Raw genomic sequence first — 24,673 nt, forward strand, 5'->3', positions numbered from 1 at the left:
TTGAGGGGGGGAGGGTCACAGGGAGAGGGAGACAGAGAATCTCAAGCAGGTTCCTCACTAAATGTGGTACCTGATGTGGGGCTGGATCTTAGAATCCTGAGATAATGACCTGAACCCAAACCAAGAGTCAGACACTTAATGGACTGAGCCATCCAGGCACCCCTCCAAGCATTATCTTTATATACATATGCTTTTTCTTAATTATACATACTTATAATTTATACTTAAAAAATAGCATCCACATTTATGCATATGATGTTGGTATGTATTATATCAGGAAGGAAGTAATCTCTTTTACCTGAAATGTCCAAGCTAATTACTTGTGGATTATGAAATGACACAGAAGCATTTCCATCCTCAATGGAGTGGTCCCTTGGATCTTCAGATTTATATTCAAAAACCAGAACATATGTGAAAGACCTGTCTGTTTTATTCATCTTTATATCTATAGTTAGCACAGTACCCAATCCATAACCCATAATCAAGAAATAGTTGTTATAAGAATGCATACATGAATGAAGATGAGGAAACACATGAGCAAAGTATGAGAAAAATAAAGTGATCTGCACTGATATAGCATGATAAGAAATTAATGTTCTCACTGAGAAGAGAAAAAAATTTAATTCAAGTAGGATTATAGGATTTGGAAGCTAAATTTCTCTTTGCAGATGACTAGTTATTCATAGTAGAAGTTAATCTCTAGGCAAGTGGTGGTGGAAACTGGTAAGATTTTGTTTGGATATAATCTCCAAGGTCAAGCCAATACATATCTAGCCCTCAAGAAAGCTCAATGACCTTGAAACTTTCCTGAATTCTATTCCTTAATGGCTTGGGCTCCTGAATGATGTTTTGTCCAATAATTTTCAGCTGTGTTATTTGTATCTTGCCCATATAGATAAAAGGTTCTTCACGGGGAATAAACATGGGGGGTTAAGTGAACTCTGGTAAGGGTTCAGCTACCCACATGTCATACAATGACCATGGCCATGTCACTTAACATCTCTGAATTTCAACTTAATCCTATTATCATCAAAGATAACTCTCCTGACAACCTCATAGAGTTGTTATAAAGTTCAAATTAAAGCAAATATAATGTTCCAAACCACAGAACTCATGTATGCAAAATATGTATATTTTTGCTTTCTGAACTGAACTTAGTTTCAGTCTAGGACCCCATCCTGTCTCTTACAAGATAAAGTAATCTGCTTGGCTACAGAGAATGTCAGCCACTTCATTGTTTTCTCTGGCAACTGACATTGCAGGCCTTCTCTCAACTCCCTCCTTCTCCCCATAATGGCACATAAGGTCTGTGCAGCCAATTTTGTGAAGTAATCAAGGTGGAGGAGGATTGTCAGAAATAGCAAATAAAAATGTCTTGTATTTTCTGGCAAGTTTAGGGTGAAAGCATTTAGGCTACAAAAAATCCACCATCCTACAATGCCCTTGGCACTAATGTAAGCTCCTCCTTATGGTCTTTTCATTGGCCCATATCCTTGGTGGCAGTCATTGAAGCTTACACCGTGCTCATTTCACCTCTTATCCTCGGGGCTATATATATGGTAAATACTGCGAACTTCTCAGTTAACCACTTTTTCATTCTTCTCAGAAATGTAGGAAATAATCTGGCTCTGCTTCCACAGCCCTTTGGTGTTGAGCTGTCTCAAGACCTAGACATGCCACAAAGTCTCAGCTGGGTACCATGGTGGTATGGAGAAATTCTTTTCAGGACTGGCCCTTTCTCCAGACTTAACCCAGGGGATGAGGCTGAAACTGTCTCTGTTCTTAGCCACAATCTGAGCACTTGGATAGATGATGGATGAGTCCGTAGAAGTAGGGGAGTGGAGCTCCATTTCTTCCCGAGCCCTCACAATCACCCAGATACTCTTACTCCCTGATCTTTTCTCATTTTCCCTCAGGCCATGAAACCTTGAAATCTATTCTTCAGTGAGGGGGTAGGAGTGGAAGAGATAAGGAAAAGGTTATATTGACTTCTCAACTACCATCTTTTCTATCAGTTCTTAATGGCAAAAGGTTTATGCCGGGATTCTGTCTTTTTCTCAAGCATTTTATTCTGAAAGTTTCAAATATATAGCCAAGTTGAAAGGATTTTATGATATACACTGGTATATCCACCACCTAAATGTTGCCACCAACCTTTTACTATACTTATTTACCACGCATCTCTCTACCTATTCACCCCTCTTTGTATGCATTAATCTGTGTTATTTTTTGAGGCATTTCAAAATAAACTGCACAAGAGGAATTCATCTTTAAAAAGCTTTTAAAGATAATTTTCAGAGAAAAAAAATAGCTTTTGCAATTCAAAGTTTTGGTCTTCAATATGGTCCCTAGAGTTTGGAGAGTCTATTTTGAAAACCAAAGTTTAGGTACATCTTGGTGACTCAGTCAGTTAAGTGTCTGCCTTTGGCTGAGGCCATGCTCCTGGGGTCTGGGAACTGAGTCCTGGCATAGAGCTTTTTGCTCAGTGGGGAACCTGCTTCTCTCTCTGCCTGCTGCTTCCCCCACTTGTGCTCTCTCTCTCTCTGACAAGCAAATAAATAAAATCTTAAACAACAACAACAACAAAAGAAAATCAAAGGTTGAACAGGGACCGTTTTTCTCTTTGCATTTAATGGCAAACTTAATCAGCCCTGGAGGCAGAAGATATCATTAACCAAGCAGAGAAAGGATTAGTTACAGAAAACAAAGAGCAGCGCCTATTTGGAGGGATCATGAGTTAATCAAGATATTAACTTATCTCAAAAGATGTGATAAAGCCCTGTGCAAATGTAGGAAATGTTATTGAAGACCACATTTATGCCTTTTAAAAATTCCCACATAGCATGTACAAGTATTTATATTGCTTATTATTAAATAGTAACCAAGATTAAGAGAAAAAAAACCTTAAATGGGGATTTATATGGAGGCAAATATATAGAGAGATCATATAACTAAAATAGAGAAGGATAAAATATTTACCTATAAAATGAATAAAAAGAAAATACACAGAAATGGAACAGTTTTTGTTTTTTTTTTAATGGTTGATGCCCCTACTCGATCTTTTTTGATTTGGAGGCAGAATATATGGCTTTGTGTGACTGCGGTCATTCTCCTCCGGGCTGTATTCTTAGAAGTGGAGGTGTGCTATAATTTCCTACTGAAGACTCATGCATAAACAGATACATTCAATAAAAATGGATGGTTTCACTACTCTGGAGTCTGAAGGTACTATGTTAGTACCCAACGTTCAAGTGAGAAATATTGACCCTACCTTCAAGAAGCTTCCAGCCTCTCAGAAGGGAAAGGTACATAAAATTAATGACTATTTTACTGTAAATGCTCGAGTTGATACCTCACAAAGCACCCTGGCATCACCAAGGAGGAAATAACTAATGGCTGTGAAGAACCAGGGCTGCCTTCACAGGGAGGGCTGATGGTCCAGCTGTCTCAGATTCCAGGCTGCTCTGTGCTGTGCTGAAAAACCTTCAGATGTGGAAGTCTCATAGAGTCTGCAGCTGCATAAAGACTGCAGACTAACCAGCAGAAACCACTTTGCCCTAGGATGTATCTGATATGCACCAAACACTAAAAGTATATAGAGAGAACAGACTTCAAGCAAGTCTCAACTGCCAGAAAGAATTGCTTCAGAGTCAGAAGCTGGAAGGACAAAACCAAACCCCATCCCCCATGATGTTATGGAATTTGGGACACCTCCCTCACCTAACTCTCCTAGTCCAAACCCAAATTTGGGGTCTGAAGGAGAGGTGGTTTCCTAGTTTGGAGGCTAAGAAGTTGAAGGCTTTGATCCTTAGATCTTTTATAATCTCTTCTGAAGATAGCTGATTCAGGAACATTCTTGATTTAATTTTGGGTAGCAAGGAGACTATGTGTGTCTGAGCATTATGTGTCCTTGAGTAGGCACTAAAATAATTGGCATGATCTTAGATTTGAGAAACATGGAATGAACACAACAGACAAAAATTATTATCATGAAGTTTACATTCTAATGGTGGGAAGCCACAAAGAAGAAAAATCTATATTGTATTATACATAGCGGTATGGAAAAATCCGGCAGGGAAGGTAGATAGATAGAAAGTGCTGGGAGGGAAGGCAACTTTAAATCAGGAGGTCAAGTAGGAATTCAAGAAACAGCGGACATTTAAGCAATCACCTGTTGAAGGTGAAGGGGTGAACCCAGTGGATATTAGGGGAAAGGTAGTTCTTGGCAGGGAGAACAAGGAATGTGCCTGCCAGGTTCATGGAGCAGCAGTGAGGACAGGACACAGGGCAGAGCGAGCAGAAGGAAGAACAGTGAGAAGTCAGAAAAGTGCAGGTGAGGCCTTGTGGGCCCCTCTGTGGAGTTCTACTTTCACTCTGAGTGTTCTGTGCAGAGAGGTGTCATGAAATGACATATTTTTAAAGATTCACAATAGCTCCTATATTGATAATAGACGGGGGGAGGCGCAAGAGGAGAAGCACAGAGGCTGTTAGGTTATTGCGTCTATGGCATGAGCGTGGCTTGATCACTTCAGAGCTGCTAAGCACCTTGCCCAGGTTCACATAACTAGTAAACGTGGAAGCAGGATATGACACAGAGACAGATTTCAGCCACGACTGGACATTCTTTGAAACTGTGTACGTGAATAAAGTCAGGACACAAACACTAAAATTCCCATTTTGAAAAAGTTATCAAAAGGTACATTTACTTCACCTTTGCTGCTCTCGTTGAACTGGGAAGCCTCTAGGCTCTTGGGCCCATGCGGGGCTCTCCTTTCTGGTATACTTTCAAAATGTCTACAGAATGTTCTGATAAATTGGATACAGGTTGGAGGGAAAGAGGAATCAAATATGTCAACTCTAAGATTTGTAACATGGAGCATGAAAGGTGCCATTGAATGTGATGGGCAAGACAAGTTTTATGTGGAAGACCAGGAAATGGGTTTTATACCCAGTGGAGAAAGAGATGCATCCAAATAGAGATGACAAGTGCATGATTAATATCGGAGTGAGGCTGCTTCATTCTGTGTGCCCTAGACGAAGTGATGGTTAAATTGTTGAATATTTGAAATATTATTTTTCATTATATCTATAAGGAGGTATTGCAGTTGTGGTACATAATGTGTATATCCAGGTTTCTTTTTATGAAAAAGATATTTTGATCATGTAAAATTCCTTTTCTCAAGGGTCTTCAGTGGCCCCTTATGGCCTATGCAATAAAGTCAGAATTTTTGGCTATGAAATGTAAAGCCTTTCACAATTTGATCCAAATCAATGTTAGATGAGCTCTACTTTGGTTATATTGGGCTTGTTAGAATCCTTCATACTTGGGTCTGTCCACCTCCATTCTGTTTATGTTGCTCACATTATAGCAGTGTACCTCAGCTTCCACCACCTATCAAAATCCTACCCACCCTTCAAGACCCAGCTGAAACTGAAGCTCCTTCCATAACAATTAAGGCTGAGAATGAGCTCTCTCTCCTCTGAATTCTCACAGACAGGTGTGTGTGCACACACACATATGTGTATATACATTAATTTCATTAGAAGCAGGGACCTTTGCTTATTTCCCTTTGGCATCCACTCAGAGTCAAGTGAAATCTAAATGATTGATAGCCCTTCTTTTTCTCATATTATTTGTTGTACAAATAATATGATCGATATCCCTACCTTTAAGATCATATTATTATTAATATCTAAACTTTTGTATGTTTTACCAAAGATAGCAAGGGGGACACAATTGTGCCCCAAGGAGGAAAACACTATTACAATTGTCATTTTACAAATGAGGAAGTTGAGGGATGCCTGGATGGCTCAGTCTGTTAAACATTTGCCTTCGGCTCAGGTCATGATCCTGGGGTCCTGGGATTGAGTCCCACCCACATCAGGTTCCTTGCTTAAAGGGGAACCTAATTGTGCCCTTTGTCTCTTTCTCTTTCACTCTCTAACAAATAAATAAAATCTTTTAAAAAAATTTAAAAAAAAAAAGGAACAAGTGGAAGTTGAGCTCAGAGGCCTTAAGGATCATGCCCAGAGTCACAAGTGGTGAATGGAAAAGCCAAGTTATAAGTGCAAATGAACGGACTCCAGTCAGACCTTTGCATTCCCCGTTGAGGCTCTCAGTCCTTCCTGGATAGCACACTCACTTAAAAATTTGTGCAACAGGTTCAGGAAGCAAAATAGGGTTTCAACCTTCATTCTAAAAGGATAGTTAAAAAAAAATGTTTATTTTACCTGATAAAGAATGCCTCGAAGCATTTATAGAAATGTGATGATCTCTCTTAGAATAGTTTTGAGAGAATTATCATCAACTCACATGATAGTTGCAAACCAGTGACTGGTAGTTCCTTGGTCCTTTTTCTTCACCATATCTCTTTTTGTTCATTCTTTTCCTCTATGTAATATTTTAGTCACTTGAGAAATGAGGACTCTTCAGATTCCACTTAGAAACATGGAATGACATGTCTTTTCCTCTGAGGGTTATTGCAGCTAGTAAGACTTGTCAGGAAACAAAGTCTGACTACAAGCCAGACTCTGACATGGTGCATGTGAGAAGGCTGGAGGTGAGGTAAGGAGGGCATGTGTAACAGAATAGATCTAGCTTATTTCTCAGGCTGCTGTAGTGCAAGTTCCTTTTTTCTCAAACCAAACTGGGGGCTCTCCGGAAGAGCCGTTGTTAATTCATGAGTTACCACACTGTTCTCTGGAGCTAACTGAAAATCCGTTTGCTGTTAAACTGCATAGCAGAAGAGGCAAAGGAATTGTGATGAAAAATGCAAAGGCAGAGGACTTCCAATCCACAGAGCCATCATGCCATGTTGTGCTATAACGATGAGTGTGCATTGGGAGAACTATACAAAGGAGACCCAAAAGTCACCAAGGCCAAGGACAGTACTTTCTGGCAAGAAATGTCCTTTCCAACCACCCCTCTAGGCTAATGTTAGCATATCCACTGGTTTTATTATTACCAAGAACACAGATGAGGCTGAAGTGAACCTTGAACAATATACATATAACTATTGTAGGGGAGGAGGATTGGGAAAAAATATTTTCACATTATAGTTTGTTTTCTTCATTTTTGATGAGCGGGTTTTAGTGTTAATGAAGTGTCAGTCTCCAGGGAATCTCTGCTTATATCCCTTAAAATCAGATCATATGTGAAATCTGAACAATTTGATTCCCACCTGCATTTTTGGATATTGCCTTAAGGAAACATCACTCTATTTCACTAGAGTGCACCCCTAGGACAGACCAAGAAACCAGGAGAAAACAAAACCATGTACATATACATATAGACAGCAAAAAATCTATAAATTTGTCATGTAGATATACCTCAATTTATTCATTCAGCAGAATGTGTTGAACACATGCTGTGTGTCACGGTGCTGTAGGCACAGAGGCAACCATGGAACCATGCAAATAAACTATCTTAAATACTAAGTAAGGGCTCTGCTTGGTTGGTAAAAGGAGGTCAAATAAGATCATGGGCAAGAGAAGCATTAGCCAGGTTTTCCAGGTCAATTAGTTGGAGCGGGCCCAGAGGAGGGAATGTTCTGGGTAGAGAAAGCAACATGTATTAGACATATGGCTTATTTCAGGAAATGAAGGGGATTCAGAATGGCTGGAGCACAGTAAGAGCTGGGAAGTGATGGAAGATATGAAGAGAAAAAGGACAGCCAAATTTGGGCACCCACTATTCTCTTTTAAAGAGTTTGAATTTCAGGAGTTTTAGGATTTACCCCACATATAAGAGCCCATCCCATAGGAAGGTGTAAAGGAAAATGTAAATTAAGTGATTGACTATAAATTCTTTCTTTTGCTTTCTATATTCTTGGCTGGTTTTTTGCTCCCTCTCCTCCAAGCCCAGAATGAGGTCTTCTGCTCTACCATGACACATTTGTGTAGCTCCAAGCATCCATCTTTTCACGCTTTTATCGCCATGACCCAGGATTCCATTACCTCAATGTCCAGTAAAAGGATACGTCAACTAGTTAACACTAAGATATTAGTGACAAAATGACAACAACAACAAAAACAAAACAAAACATTGAACTGCAAATGAATCATGGAGAAAATCTGGACTTGATCTATGGAAAAGATAGTCTTAAACTTGAGAACCGAGTTTAAGCTTTCTGCCAATATAAAAGATAAGCTTTGCAAACAATAGCCAGGTTTTGTTGTAATGGATTTTCTCTTTTAGTCCCATAGGAATTAGTAGCACTTACAGAATTGCGAATGACTCATTAGGTACAACATGGCTCAGTGCACAGTTAGAAGGCATTGCCAGAAAATCTGGCCTTAAGGGAAGCAAGTAACCGAGTTGTCAAAAAGTCAACAGTTACCTAATTCTCTGGGAAATACAATGAAGTTATAGAAGTTTGGCTACTGAGGCAAGACTTGGTTTGCCCAGGCTTTCTGTGGTAACTTCCTCCTCCAGTGGGAGAAACTGCCAGTAAAGGAAGAATGACAATTTACTTACCATAGGCAAGGCTAATAGGCTTGTCTTAGTCACAGCCTGCCTCCTTGAGACATCCTGGGAAATCCCTATCGAGAAGAGAAGAAAAGTTAAAATCACAGATGCTGTGCCGATGACCTTATTCTGTGTAAATCGTATACGGATTCACTTCTCTTCATTTTTAATGAAATCTATGACTGTTATTTTCTGTCATGAGTTAACTGTGTTGTCTTTTTAAAATTGTACATATTTGATCTCACTTTAAAAAATACACAGGAAACATTTTCTTTCTCTTTATCTCTCTGTCTTCCAAGACCTCAGGAAAAACAGCTTCCACGGCACATCTTGCACAGGGAACAACTAGAATGAGTGCTGCAGAAGGTTCTATGGAGCATGCAGAGGTAAGAACACATTTCTAGGGGATGAGTTGTCCATCTCTAGCATCAACTGCATTTCCTATGGTTCATGAGCCAATGATGAAAAAGAGTAGAAATGGCTAGTTTGTTTTCTTTAGGTACTATCTGCTACATATTTTTAATCAATGTTATTTAACAAAGGAAAAGTATCTGGGTGACCCTAGCATTTCCTTTGGTTCCTCTGAGCTACATTTCTTCTTGTACTGGTTTACAAAGTCCTTTCAGTGGTCTCCTGTGGACTCCATATTTTACCCTTGTTTTAGAGAAATTTGGTTCAATGTTAAATTAAAAAAAACAATATTCGTATAGTTGGAAATAAAAGAGTATGTATGTACAATTAATACCATAATTTTGTTGGGTTACTGGTTACTGTAACAGAGACTTACTACATGAATGAATGAGTGAAAATGCTCTCTTAAAGTTCTTTTTAGAACTTTTTAGAACTTTGGTTCTTTTTAGTTCTTTAGAACTTTTTAGAACTAGTTTTTTAGAAGAATTTTTAGAACTTTAGAACTTTACTACTAGTGTAGAATCAAACCAAGTGATTTAGATATTTAGATAGTTAATTTAGCAGTGTCAGAATTTGAGTATCTTAGAAGCTCTTTTGGGTGTTATGGTGAATGAGAGAGAAATGCCCAGATACTTTAAGCACAGATTACACTAGACAAGGAATAATTGTTTTGTAAGTGGTCCCTTAGTAGAAGCAATGACTGAAAATCTTTGTATTTATTGAAACATCAGATACCTTCATAAGTAACTGGAAAGCAAAGCAAATACAAATGGAAATTTCTCCCAAAATTTTGTGTTTGATTGACTTTGCTTTGTTTTAATACATACCTGAGACATATGAACCATGGTAACATGTTGATTAATTTCCAGAGAAACCTCTGGTAATATATTTATGGCATGTAAGAAATTCTTATTACTGTGCTTTCTCTCTCTCTTACAGATTTAGGATCTAGTTTTTCAGTAACTCTTATTTATAAAATAAAAACTAAAGTCCAAATGTTTTATAATTTCTTTGCAGAGAAAATTATATATGACAAAAAAAATACACACTATATAATTACTTTTAATCTGGATTCCCAGAAGCCTGGGTCATACAAATGTTTGCTGGTGGCAGAAGTTTGGTTTTTTTGTCTATATCACAAATAGAGAGGAGATTTTTTGAGGACCCCAGATCTATGCCTCCAGGCATAGTCTGGAACAGGAGAAACTTGAACTTTAGTATGAATCACTATAACCTCTGAAATTAATTTAAAATAGAAATGGATAAGTAGGCTGAGCACAGAGGGTTTTTAGGGCAGTGAAACTATTCTGTATGATACTGTAACATCATTATACATTTGTTCACATTGACAGAATGGGCAACACCAAGAATGAACCCTGATGTAAACTATGAATTTTGGTGATGTGTCAGTAGAGGTTTGTCAATTGTAAGAAAAACACTGCTCTGGTGGGAGTTGTTGATAACGTGTGCATAGGTATGGGAGCAGCAGGCATATGGGAAATCTCTTTACCTTCCACTAGATTTTGCTGTGAACCTGAAAATTCTCTAAAAACTAGTTTATTAAGAAGAAAATGGAGTGCTATACTCCCCTTTCAGAAATTCTGTTTCAGCGTTCATGATGCCCTATGTTTAGCAAGCTCCCAACAGTGACTTTTATCTGTTCTTGTACTAAGAACCACTGGTTTGGAATCTGGTCTCACTGACTGTCTGCTTTGCCGAGTTCAGGATACCCTAAATACAGTTTACTCATGGCACTTTCCAAATCAAATGTACCTAATAGTCTGTTCTGAAGCAGAAAGAGTCTAGACTTCCTAAAAAAGGGAAAGCCCAGTTATAAGACCAATGTATTGTCACCTGGACTTTGATGTTCCTTTTGGAACTCCGCCAAATCAGCTTCTTGAGGTCAGACACAAGCATGGTAATTCTAAACTTATTGACCCCCCCGCCGAAGAATATCTCTTTTTAAATGTGGCCCTAATTGTTCATGGGTCTGAATAAGAAGAAGCTAAGAAAACTAAGAACAGTGTCTATAGAGATATAAAGTATCATCTAGCCCTAAAACATCGAGTGAGATACAGATAAGTAGAGAAAAGATAGAAAAAGTTTTATAAATCATTTCTAATGAAAAAAATCCTGGAAGTCCCATGATGATTGTAAAAGAACACATCCTATAAATATTTTTGGCAAAGGCTGACACATGTTGAAAATATTTAATTGTTCATGAATATCTGTAATCAATTTCCAAAACTACTGAGTCTAAAACTGAATAGCAGACTTTGGACTGTCCTCATCACCAGATTCGTTGTATTGTTTATATGACTTGGAGATGAGATGGTAACAAGACTATTGAGTTAGTATAGAGAAAACAGCACTTAAGTGAACTTTGTTGGTGGTCCATTTAGACAGATGGCCCACAGTTTCCAGAGCTTTTGTTCTTTCTTTAAATAAATACCCCCAATGCTGGGTGGGTGGGGAAGAGCTGAAAAGAAAGGTGGTTAACTTTTTTGCTGTGCCAATGATTTGTTATCTATCTCAACTTATAACCTATTGGCTTTATTCAAAAGGCTGGTGAAAATTGCAAAATATCAGATAATCTATGCTAACCTTTCTATAACATAATTGTATGATGGACACTGAGGTAGCTAATTCATTATGATCTCAGAATCAGTTTGCTGCCTTTTAGTTATGTGTATTGGTCTTTTTTTCTTGATGATTCTATCATTCCTCTGACTTTTGCCAGGGTTACTCTTCAGATACGGACACATCTACAGAAATGACTTTTTAGAAATATTTATTACTTACTATAAATATCCAGTGCTCGCTTCGGCAGCACATATATTTAATATAAATATCCAAAATGTGTCTATGAAACCTACCTGATTTCTATAAGAATTATTATTATTTTTGTTTGGAAAGGGGTTGAAATCAAAACTCATGAAATCCTAATTTCTTATTTCCCTATTGTATAGATACATTTGTAATGTATTAGAGAATTATTTTGTCAATTACTTCACATAAAGGAACCTGAAACATAATATAAACAGGTCTCTATGATGGACTATGGTGTGAGGGATGATACCTCTAGAATAAGATATTTTTATGAATCACCACAGGAGAGCTGGGCAAATGCATGGAGTTTGTGAAGGATAACATTTCCCCAACTTATGTTGTAGACTATTTTGTTTCACTCTTTTTTCTTTTCTTTTTTTTTTTTTTTTAGTATGATCAATCATCAAGCAGAAAGAACTTGACAAATTCTCTTGAACAAAAGATAAGGTGTTTGGAAAAACAGAGAAAAGAGGTAATTTAGAAATATTAGGTGAAGCAACATGTAACATGATTTAATGCTAAGAATAAAATAGAATGTATATCTAGAGTCTTTTATTTTTGTTATTGGATCACAATAGTTCTAGGATATTGAAAAGTGTTATTTTGAGAGCGAGTGCTTTTTTCTTAATCACTTTTATTTCTCTTACTCACGCTCTCAGTTTTTGTGTAGAAGAGTAAAAAATGACAGTCATAAATCCCATTACTATAATCTTAATTTTCTCAAAACTTAAATGTTTCATCCACGTGGACTATGTGAGCTTATCAACTATGCCATTATGCCTTACAACCTGACACACCTTGAGACTCAAACTGTCGCAGGCTTTAAGTGTAATTGATTTAGGTTCTATGACTTTATGAGCTGGGCATCCAACCACATAGGGGTTAAGGAGCAATATCATAAAAAAAAATGTTTCTTTCTAAAATGCCATTAGGGATGTAATGGATGTTATTTTGAGTTCTGTTTTTCTCAGTTTAATGAATGTTAGAAACTCTTTATTCTTCTTGACAGAGAAGTGAAAAGTATAACAATTTTAGCCCTGTGTATGTTGTCAATTTTTAAATTACTTTTCTAAACAATTAGACATGTTATATGCTTCATGTCTTCTCTGTGGTTCCCTCTACTCCTTGTTGATACTACATAAAATATTGAAACCTTCTGGAAAATTACTGAACGATAGCAGAGCAATGTTACCATAGCATATAAATGTTAATCCTTAAAATGCCAACAGAGCAGATACCCTTATAGAGTAATATTATATAGTCCATACTAAATACCCATATCTATTTCCAGCATAAGATTTACCTAGTGATTGCCTGTTGGGATTAGGTATTTTGTTTTATAACTGGGAGAATATCTTGCTTCTTTTTAGTCATTGTGACTATCCTCTTGATCTCTGTCCCATATTGACAGTGTTGGATTTCTCTTAATGTAGGAAATTACAGACTTCCCTTACAAGAAAACTAAAACACAGGTCATAGTGTTTTTTCTTCCTTTTATCTAGCATATAATTTTAAAGCTTCCAAATTGCAGCCTAAATTATTTCTAAATATTGTCTTACAATAAAACCATTATTCCTTGAAAATCTGTACTTTGAAAAAGGTGATATTATCCATTCACTGAGTATACTTTACAAATCATGTGTTGATTTTAAAAAGCACAATATTGTAAGTACATGTGATCAGTTAATATAAGTTGGAATTTGTTAACATAAATTCTGCTTTTTAAAAGCTGTAAGAAATATTTCATTGTAATAATCAATGTAAGCACATAGAAAAATATGGAAAGGTTTGAAAAAAGACCCTTCATATATTAATAAATTTTACAGAAAACCATCAATGCTCACATATTTTTCCTGGATTTTGATTGGGCTAAACAAAGATGAAAATTCAAATAACTAAGCAAAGTGGAAAGTTGCTAATAAGTGGTTCAGCTGACAAGTCAAGATAGACAGAAGACTTAATATTTTTTCATACATGAGCCACTTGTGAAAACAGGAAAAGTGTGCTCATTTAAGTCATCGCAGCCCTATCAGTACTTGGTGAAAGGATTACTGTCTTCACCCATGGCTTGCAAGATCTTAGTACCCCCCAAAAAGTGATTTTATTTTGGCCAAATTTCCAAATGGGCAAAAATCCATATTGATTAGCTAAATTTTAATAATTTCAGCTCCTGGAAGTCAACCAGCAATGGGATCAGCAATTCAGAAGTATGAAGGAGCTATATGAAAGAAAGGTAAACACCTCCCTGTTTAGTATTGTTTAAATCAATAAGCAGTGGGACCAAATCTATGAAGATTCTCACTGATTTCAGCTGAAGGAGATTCGTGACCAGCCAACTGTTGAAAAATGATGGGGGCGGGGGGGGGGGTGCTGAGTGTATTATTGGCCTCTTGGTACTGAAGATTAATGAAGGATATCAGTGAATTCTCTTGCGCATGGCAATACAAAAAACAAAGTACTAAAAATAGCCTCTCGAGGTGTCTCTAGAGTTCTTATGCACACATTTATCATAGCTCACAGAATATCGTAGCAGGAATGAATACACAAGGTTATAGGTGAGGTGACAGATGGTTTAAGGTTCATACTGTTTTTTGCAAGGCTAGTTCTCTACTTCTTTAATTAGATAGCATAAGCTCTTTCCACAGATAAAGAAATAAACAGCGGTAACAGTGAAAGTGTGAGGGGAAGTGGTGCATTCCCTTTCCCCCCTAAAGTATGTTCTCTGTCGAAGAATCTTTAGTTTGGGTGAGAAATTTTTGGAGGGATCAACTTATCATTTTAAATTATTTCACGTTCAAAAAGAGGGAAAGGGAGAAAGTAAATTTCCCTGAATAATTCAGAATTAAGAAACCGGACCACGATGAGGAACATAGCAGTATTGCTCTTCTCCACTTTGATAGGCATAAGTATTAAATTTAGTTAGTGCACGATTATGTTCCACGACATATGAGGCCACGGTCAGGTCAGCTTATTATAGTCAGTCTGGGACAGCTTTTGTGTCCCCAGATTTTAAAGAACACGATCCCAGAGAAAATGTCTAAGCTGCTCAGGAAGAATGGCACGCAGGTTTATGAAGACCGGGGGTTAACAACGGGCCTCTCTGATGAAGCACCCTTTCCTAAAGCTTCTCAACTGGACCGGCGTCACTCTGAGGGCTGATTCGGCCTTTCGTAGGGGGTCCAACATTGCACGTTACTGATGAGTTAAAAGCCATTGTTTTTCTCTGGTGTAGACATATTCACTTACCCCCTATCCCTCCATGCCGCCCTCTTCAAGTCAGGAAAGGGTCCATTTTGAGAGACAGGAATAGAATGACAGGCCCGGAAGTGTCCCCTCACCCTAAGGTCCAAATCTTTATTCCCTCGGAAGTGGTGTGGTTTGGAGAAAAGAGGGAAGGGGCTGAATTCTGTTGCAGGGGTTTGCCACCCCCCCCCACCCCGCCCAGAGGAAGTCCTTTTTTTAGATGCACTTGTCCTGATCTCTGCGAAGGGGTGGGGGGCGGGCGGGGGGGAGTAGAGCTTCTCCCCTTAGGGGCCCGCCCAGGAGTGGGGCGTGTCTGTCCCCAAGTGCACTCGGTGGGAATAAATCCGGGAGGGGGGAGGAGGGTGTGAGTTTCAGAAGCGGTTTCTGCGACGCTCTGTGAACGACTTCCTCAGGTCGCCGAGCTGAAAACGAAACTGGACGCCGCCGAAAGATTTCTCAGCGCGCAGGAGGAGGAGCGGCAACAGAGTCAGAGAGAGAGCGACAAGCGGCTCGAGCTGACCCGCGAACGGCTGCGGCGCCAGGAGGTGGGCGGGGCTTGCGGGGCGGACCTCCCCCGCGCCGCGGCGGGGAGTAGCCGGACCCCACACCTGTGTGCGAGGGCGGAGGGCTTGTGCGAGTCCCCAGAGGCGCAGAGCCGGGCAGTTCTCCGCAATCAGAACCAGGGACATGCCCCGCTCGCTTCCTCCTTTGTTGACCAAATGGGCTTGCGGTCCTGTGTCGGTAGAGCACAGATCTACCGGCAGAGAGAACTGATCTGAGATTTGGAGCTGTCTTTCTAGCGCATTTCGGCCTAGAAGATGAATTTTGCTCTTTCGATTTTACTCACATATATTATTATTAGTGTTAATAATAATAGGACAGTACTTTGTATTTGTACAGCTGCTTTTCAGCTTACAGAGTTTTACAAATAAGCATGGCTTTTATCATCATAAAATTAGGACGTTTTAAAAAGCGGCCTCACCTTCATGATCTCACTTAACAAGTTCTTCTCATCCCTGAGGAAAATATTATTTTTGCATTTTAAAGACAAAAGAGCTGAGATGTGAAGAGGATGCGTGACTTGCCAACCTTGCCAGCCCAGTACTTGGGAAAATGAGAGTTGGACCCCGTCTCCAGATTCTAATTCTCCATTATTTCCTGCAGAATGCAAGGCGGTGGTCATGAAGGCGAAAAGTTTCTCCTAAAATACTCTTGGTTTTGAGGCTAGTGGATATTGTAGAAAATGGGAGGAAAACCTTAAGTTCTAATGGACTCTCATTTTTTAATGTATGTTAACAAAAAACAAGAACTGTAAATATTCTAAGGTGAAGTCTTGTGACTGATTCTGTGAGGCATTGGCTGTATTTTAACAAATGCACCAATCTTAACGCAGTGTCTAAAATCAGTGCAGACATTCCTCGGTGTAGGTTTCCTATTTTGGGAAGGGTGTCTCTGTCTCAGTGAGAAGAAAACAAGGTTTAGCAAGTCCTTCTGGTCCTGGAGCAATACCTTACTTTTCCATTTAGACCCTGACCAACCGGGAATCGTGGCAATTGTTCCTTCATGCAGTTGGAACCATATTCTAGTGAAGTCCTTTTCTTCTAAATTATGCCAAGTTAGAAAGCGATTGATTCATTTTCTAAGCGTATATGAGCTCATTCTAGTTAAAGCAAATAGAAAGGTTTTCACTAAAAAACAAAAACAAACAAAAAGAATAACCTAAAGTAGATATCTTAAATCTCATTATTATCTTGGGAAATATTAATAACTAAAAGAGCATACTTTACCCTACGTATTAGCTCTCTCCTCATCTTGATTTACCTAAATTCTGAAATATTTATTTTATTAGGTTAAAATCTGAATGCCATTAAGAATCTAATTCACTCCAGAAAAAGTTTACTATCTAAAATAAAAATTAAGAATTAGAAGACAGATGTTGTCTGAATCCAGAGCCAGCTAGCGTCAAAGCAACAAACCTTGCTTCAGTTGTTTAAACCACAGGACATCTTGAAGGTTATCTTGAACAGGGAGGAGTGATGGCAGTTGGACTAATTGATCTCTACCTTTTTTTATCTTTTTTTTAAACCTCTACCTTTTAAAAGTAATAATCACAATAATACAGTGCTCTAAATAATTATCTGTAGTGAAGGCTCTCATTGGCCTGAAGTTGTATCCTCTTCTCCCCCTTTTCAGAATGATGCAGGCAGGATTGGGTTTTGAGATATTTTGTATTTTTGTTGCAATGATTTTTTATCTTTTTTGGAGTTTAATTACTTTCACTAAGTTGCTTAACTATCACTTTGTAATAGTACATGGGAACTAGCTTATTCTGTGGACCCATGTGACCCTTAAAAATGAGGATTGGGCATTTTGAGCTTTTTGGCATCATAAAACTTAATAGCACTGAGTAATAAAGAAAGATTTTCTCAATCCGAACCCTGTCCTCCACTCAAAGAATATTGCTTAAATGGATCAATTAAATGAAAATCTAGCAGATTTTCAAATTTTCAGTTGTATTTCAGAAGTATTCCTACAATATTATGTCCTCTGAATTTTATTGATTTCAATTTTTTTTTCTTTCTGTTTACTTCAGAAGGAAAAGGAGAGCCTACACGAAGAATTACACGAATTGAAGAAAGAAAATAAGTTCTTGAAGGAAAAAAATGCTCTTGTGAACAAGAAGAAGGAACATTATGAGTGTGAAATAAAACGCCTCAATAAGGTATTAGCTGGGACAAGCTGGGGAGATGGAAGGGGAGGTCCCTGTATAAAGAGCACATTTTTACCTGAGAGTCACAAAAAAATCCTTGCTGCAGTGTTGTTCCCAGTCCTGGGAGCTTGCACAGAACTTCTCTGTAATTTTCTCAGTCACTCCTGTCTGCATCTTTCAGCCATACTTGACTAAGAAGGCTTTAAGAAATTAGTGTCCCTACAAAGAATCATCATGAAAAAGAGAAACAAGGAGAAATTTTAGAAGACAGAAAGAACTTTTTTTTTTTTTTTTTTAGTTCAAAGAACCATATTAAGCGAGTGTGTTTTGTGAACAATAGCATACCTCTTGGTCAACCGCAAAAGTTTCCTGAGGAAACAGGCTGCTCTTTAAAATCATCACTATGGAACTGGCTGTGATGCAGAGTCTATGGAATCATGCTAAATGCCAGACCCAAGGCTGAGATGGTGGCTTTCCTGATAAGAAGCCTAAAACTCACTTTTAATTGGGGTATGGGGTCCCGATGGGGGCCAGGAGGCTGGAGGGGCAAGTCTATTAGAAAAACACAAGTGGTTAAATGCCTTTGCTTCAACTTAGCTATTCCAAGGGGCTACCTGTGAATTGCTTACCAAAGGATGACTGGGGAGAGTTTGTGCATTTGTGTGTCTGTGTGTCTTCGAGAGCTAGCAGCTTCATTTTCCTGGGAAAGGGATTGCTAACTTGCTCAAGAAAACAAATCCTTTGCTGTTGATTTTTCAGAGAGCCACATCAGATGTGGACCATAGGAATACTTTTAGTACATGTTTGAGTCAAGATATTCATCTCTGAAGTTAGCGATTTCATTTTTTTAAGATTTTTTTTTATTTATTTGACAGAGATTACAAGTAAGCAGAGGCAGGCAGAGAGAGAGAGGAGGAAGCAGGCTCCCCGCTGAGCAGAAAGCCTGATGCGGGATTCTATCCCAGGACCCTGGGATCATTACCTGAGCTGAAGACAGACACTTAACCGACTCAGCCACCCAGGCACCCAGGCACCCCTCAAGTTAGATATTTCTTAACCAAAATAACAGAAATTGCCTTCTTAAACAAGAGTAGGAGATTGGCCTTGAAAATGTACCCAGTGCCTGTATTTTGAACTGTGCGTCTTGTGGTTAACTAGTGTTGAGAGGATCATTTAAAGATCCCCCAAGTGTTAAGTTTGTGCCTGTACAGTTGACAGGATGTTTTACAAATGTGCTGCTATACTCTATCTGCTTGTGAGATCAGTTACTGATCAGAAGATGGGAAAGTTGTGACTAACTTCCTGAACAATGTACTTCTCTATCCTCTAAGAGAGGAAAACGATGTTCAGAGATAAAAATTTAGGGCAAATGAATTTTCCCTTTTATTCTCTGTTGGAAATCCTCCACAGATGAATTAGAGGAACTAACACTGAGATTATATTTGAAATATTTCCCATTTGTGATATATTGTTTGATAGGTTTTCTTCTGTTCTCTAATTCATTTCTGTAAGTGTTGGCACAAGAACATAAATGCTGTTGAAATTAGAACAGCCAAGAACTCTGTTTTTTGCTCATGTCTATGTGTACCCTTCATTTTTGTGTATCTGTATCTATAGTCAACAGAAATGTTTTAAAAGTCAGTAAAGAATTTTAACCCTTAGGATTATAATAAAATTGAGAAAGTAAGAACAATTACTTTGAGTAAAATTCAGGCCTTAAACAGATGTCATCTTCTCACTGAGAAGATTTTTCTGGCCATTTTAATTAAAAATACATACCCCACATCTGATATTTCCTATTTTAACGTTTCTTTGTAATTTATTGCTATCTCATGTATGTTCAGTGTCTCCTATTATCAAATTTGTTTCCTGTCTCCTGATCTTAACTGTAAGCTCCATGAAGGAGGAGTTTTGCTGAACTGGCTTCTCGATCAGGCTAGCAGGCACAGTACTAGGGCTCATGATACTTATAGTGGCCTATTAATATGTTTAATTTCCCTTAAAATCAGGAGAAAAAATGGACTTCAGGTTGAAAAAAGTTTTCATATTAATATTATTACATTCATCTTTATAAGAATGCAGTTATAAAACACAATATTAGTATGTATTATTTGGAGACAAGGACTCACAAATACAACTGTCATAGTATGGCCTAAGCTTTTCTGTTTTGTTTTGTTTTGTTTTTTACGGCTGTAATCTGAATGCCAGCAATAGGGACTTGCTCACAGTGTGTTCATAGATATTTATTGAATGGATGAATTAATTAAATAATTTAGCTAGTACATAATACGTTCAATAGCCAAATCTGGCCCTGAGTTTCCTGCTTTAGCAGGCATAATGCAATACTTATGACTAGTGGGGAAAAAATAAAAATAAAAGGGCACTTCAAGCCAGAAAACATTTTTTCTGCCACATCTATACCATAAGATGTCATTAAAAAAAAACATAGATATACAATGATAAGCTATGAGGTTTTTTCCCTCATTTAATCATGTATTAGGGTCTAATGAAAAGTGTAAGATATTACTATTCATTTTTACACTATAGATTTGACTTGGCTTTTCTTTTCTTTTCTTTCCTCTCCTTTCCTTTCCTTTCCTTTTCTCTTCTTTCCTTACCACTGTAATAAATAGAAGTTACTCAAAATGTTGATTTGGGTAGCTGATTGTGCATACCATCCAACACAGCATGGAATTTGGGGCCCAACCTCCTTGCACAAGCAGACCGCCTACCAACCCATTCACTCAGCAGAAATTTGTAGCATGTCAGTTTAGTAATTAACATATGGTTTTCAGAAGTTCACACAACTGTGTGTACTCAATTCAACTTATTTGCTTTGAAGGAAATACCCAAGGGCATTGTTTTCTTTGAGTTCTTAAAGAGAAGCCAGATGTTTAACCAAAGTGAGAGAAATTACCTGAGGCTAATCAGCCAGTGCCACCCATGGGCAAAATTGATTTGTCCAACATCTCACCATCATGAGATGGGTAGATCTGTTTAGTTTGCCTATGCTGATAGTAAATTACTGTTCTAGAGTAGGTTACAGGTGTTTGTTCAAGGAAGCTGGAAAACCCCAAGGTGGAATAAATGTTGATTAAACTCACCTTTCGTTTATGACTCATTTGTAAAATTTCTAGGAGCCTGAATAGCATGAAAGGTAGACCAGGAAATTCAAATATAACAAGACCCACAAAAATAATCTCTTCATAGGGGTAGGATATGAAATCAGCATTTTTGATTTAAGTCTTATTAGGCTCATTTCATCCTAGATTCTCACCATTACTACTAACACATTTTAAAAAATTTTAATTAATATGATACTTCCTAAAACTCTGTAGCTTAGCAACAAATTCTAACAAAACATAAATTATTAAATGACATTTGTTGTTTTTTTAAGTTCTTGGAGGAAGAAAGAAGTTCTCGTTTCTCTTACGATTTCCTGAAAAATGATACTTACAGTCAGGCTAGACAGTATCCATAGGGTTAAAAGACATTCTATTAGGAAATTCTTAGCCTGTCTACACACATTTAAGATAGTAACTGCTTTTCTTTTCCAATCTTCATAACCATAATGTACAGTAATGCAGGAAAGTAGTTACTAATAGTATGACCAAACGCACATCATTGAAGCTACCAAAGCAGTTTAGAGGAATTGAAATCTTGGAACTCTGAAAGTGAAACTTTTCTGTTTGTATAAAGGACTCATTTGATAATGAGCAAGTAGTCATTTTGTATGTGAGCTCCCAGACCACACCAGGATGAGGCGTGTTGTGTCTCAGTTTTCACGGCTATTTATTGAACCTGTCACGAACCGAGGTCTTCAGAATAGAGGTGATGTCTTTTATATGATTTGACAAAGTATAGTAAATGTAAGAGATCATGGGCTAGTGAATAATGATGGTAATCTTGTTGGCAATTCTAAGTGTCTCTTGTTGCTTTCACCTCCTCACCAGTGAAACCACTAAGTTGGGCTGAGTGTAAAGAAAGCATGGAGCACTTGGGTGGTTCAGTCGGTTAAGCATCCAACTCTTGGTTTGGGCTCAGGTCATGATCTCAGGGTTATGAGATAAAGCCTTGTGTTGGGCTCCACACTGAGCATGGAACCTGTTTGAAAGTCTCTCTTTCTTTTCTCTCTGCCCTCCCTGCCCCATATCTTGCACACTTTTGTGCTCTCTCTAGGAAAGAAAAAAAAGAAGAAGAAAGAAAGGAAGGAAGAAGAGTACTCTTTGTACCCTGCAGTGGGTTAATGAATTTTTTTTTTAAGATTTTATTTATTCGTTTGACAGAGAGAGAGAGATCACAAGTAGGCAGAAAGGCAGGAAAAAAGGTGGGGGGAAGCAGGCTCCCTGCTGAGCAGAGAGCCTGATGCGGGGCTCGATCCCAGGACCCTGAGATCATGACCTGAGCTGAAGGCAGAGGCTTTAACCTACTGACCACCCAGGTGCCCCTAATGAATGTTTTATTAGAGAATAAATATGACTGTGGGTAGGGCAGGGCACGGTATACTGAGGACGACAGGGCAGAAGAGCAGCAAAAAAGTAGATCTAAGGAATATAGATCTGCATGGGTTAACGTTTCCTTGGGTGTCACTCTCTTCTCTCGGGGGCAGGGCTGGATAGAATATTACAATATTACTCATGATGTCATCTGGGACCAGCAGCATCAGCTTTTGAGGAATGCAGATTCTCAGACTCTCTCCCCACATCTACTGATTCAGGAACTCCGGGGATAGTGCCCAGAGATGGGCATGTTTGCTACCCCTCCAGGTAGCAATGATCCTGATGCTCTCTAAACTTTGAGCATTATTGATAAAGTATGTGTTTGACTGAAGCAGAAAATCTTAAGGAAGGTTATAGATATTTTCTTTTCATGGTTGGCTTGCTGGCAGGGAGATGCCCAACATCAATATCAAAAGCCCTTCTAAATAAAAATGACAGTTGAATAACATAAGCATCATCATGGAGAAAAGACAGAGATTCTGAAAAAAAAAATTGTATGCTAAAAAAGGAGAGAGAAGAAAAGTTATTCAGTCGGAAAGGTAGCATCAGAAATGAAGTTCTGTCTTGCAGGGGTCATTTGAGATCATTGTAACAATTATAGAGGAATTCATAAGATATGGTAACTCTTAGCTCAATCGCGTACTTATCACACAGGCTCTTCAAGATGCCTTGAAAATCGAGTGTTCTGCATTTTCAGAGGACTGTTTGGGAAAGTCTGCAATGGAGTGCAGGCATGAGGAGATGCGAACAGAAATGGAAGTTCTCAAACAGCAGGTGAGAAGTTGAAAGTGGCGCAATCATGTAGCAAACACAGGGCCCATTGTTTATGCTCCTTTGGACATTTTTGGAAATCTTTCTATTCAAAACGTGTCCAAAGTCTTCGCATTTATTTTCATTAGAATTATCTAATTTTAAAGCTTGATAAGAGAATATATATCAGCTAGCCCAAGTCACACTTTATAAGAGGGGAATTGAGTTTCAAATGGGTGAAATGGTTTATCCAAGATCATACAGTTAAAAGAAGGGCTTCCTAATTAACCTTTTGGTGAGATTTTATTAGCACTGATCTAGAGAGTTTCACGTGGACACAAATTATTTTGAAAACACTACCACCGCAAACCTTGGACCTTTTCAGAAAATGCTTGCAGCCAGGCTGTTATTCTGAGCTGTTGGCCTCCAGGCCTTTGAACAACACAAGCAGTGTTAAATACTCTGCACTGATCATAAGCACTGAAGAGCCAGCTCTGCTCACCGACAGCTGCATGTGGATGGCACCACCTAGCAATTTATTGATACACAAGGCCCTCCTCCTCCCCACTCACCCAGCCTCAACCCCACGTGACCAAGTGGACAGAAGAGTAAAGGTGTTAGCTTCTACATGTATCAGCAACATAGGGCTATAGGCACAGAGTACTGCCTGAGTGATTTGGATCTAAATTTAGTTCAGCCAGCTGGAGCTGGCTTAGCTGAGGGGCCACCCATGCATATCATATCTCTTCTCCTGTAAGAGGTTAAATAAACTAATGAAGATAAAGTTCATGGAACAGTTCATGGCGATGTCAGTAAATATAGGATACATATAGGAATCCTATCTCTGAAGCACACATTGTCAGTAATATATTAGCGGTGGGGGAGAGGATGTGATAGAACAAAGGGCTGGGAAGTATGTCCCTGGAACTGATTTGTTGGCTGTTTTGCTCTGAACAAGGCCAACTCCAAGGATTGTTGATACAATACACGAAAGAATGAAGCAACTGCGTTCTTGTTGTTTATCATTATCACTTCCTAAGAAGTAGCCTATCTGTAAATCTAGAAAATTCTAGATCTTGCTCTTGATCGTAAAGTTGCATTTTCTCTTCTTTTAAACCATTTGAATATTCGGCCCCATTACATTCAGGATCAAATACATGGTTTAAAAATAAACCTATGAAGAGAATAAGGGTAGTTTTTGGAGTGTTAAAGCTCTGCCAAATTCTCAACCCCTAAAGTACCATTGCCACTAGCCAGGATTCCTCTGAAAAAAACTACTTCTTATGTTCAGACACTTGAATCATCTTTGATGCTCTCATATAATGGATCCCACATGCGAGAGAGTCACTCTTACACATGCATAGAATTTGCAGCAATGGTTTAGCTCATATTGGATGCAGACAATGACAGGTATCCTTTTTTTCATTATCCCCAAGAGGTCCAGAATCCATCTCCTTAGTTTTTGAGTGGCTCTTTTTGCTAACTTTATGCATACACATTTTAACTGTGCACATTTTTAATTGGACACCCACAATCACTATATCATCAGGTGTCACGTGATACACTAAAGGATTTCAATTCACAAAGAAGCTGAGCTAGAATCTTGGCCACCTGGCTGCAGTGATGACATCGCTATCAGTGTTGTGTTTGATAAAGAGTGTTCAGTTCTGATTAGACGAGCTTCTCCCATTTCAAATGCCTCTGGTAATTGTTTACAGAGCATTAGTTTGACTCTGTCTGGAACTGAGCCTCAGATCTTAACCC

At 38.4% G+C, this 24,673-nt stretch overlaps 1 protein-coding gene across 2 annotated transcripts in view; it reads left to right on the plus strand.

Annotated features, from left to right (window-relative positions):
• The window catches only part of TNIP3 (TNFAIP3 interacting protein 3), a 68,123-nt gene that overhangs the window by 25,590 nt on the left and 17,860 nt on the right, over positions 1-24,673 (plus strand). For both annotated transcript variants that reach the window (XM_044224086.1, XM_044224087.1), the window contains exons 3-8: positions 8,767-8,853; positions 12,099-12,179; positions 13,875-13,940; positions 15,364-15,495; positions 17,544-17,672; positions 22,814-22,933. In XM_044224086.1, coding sequence (XP_044080021.1) covers positions 8,767-8,853; positions 12,099-12,179; positions 13,875-13,940; positions 15,364-15,495; positions 17,544-17,672; positions 22,814-22,933 — 615 coding nt within the window. The remainder of the gene's footprint in view (positions 1-8,766; positions 8,854-12,098; positions 12,180-13,874; positions 13,941-15,363; positions 15,496-17,543; positions 17,673-22,813; positions 22,934-24,673) is intronic.

This window comes from Neovison vison, chromosome 11 (assembly GCF_020171115.1).
Source record: "Neovison vison isolate M4711 chromosome 11, ASM_NN_V1, whole genome shotgun sequence".
In the NCBI taxonomy this organism is placed as follows: domain Eukaryota; kingdom Metazoa; phylum Chordata; class Mammalia; order Carnivora; family Mustelidae; genus Neogale; species Neogale vison.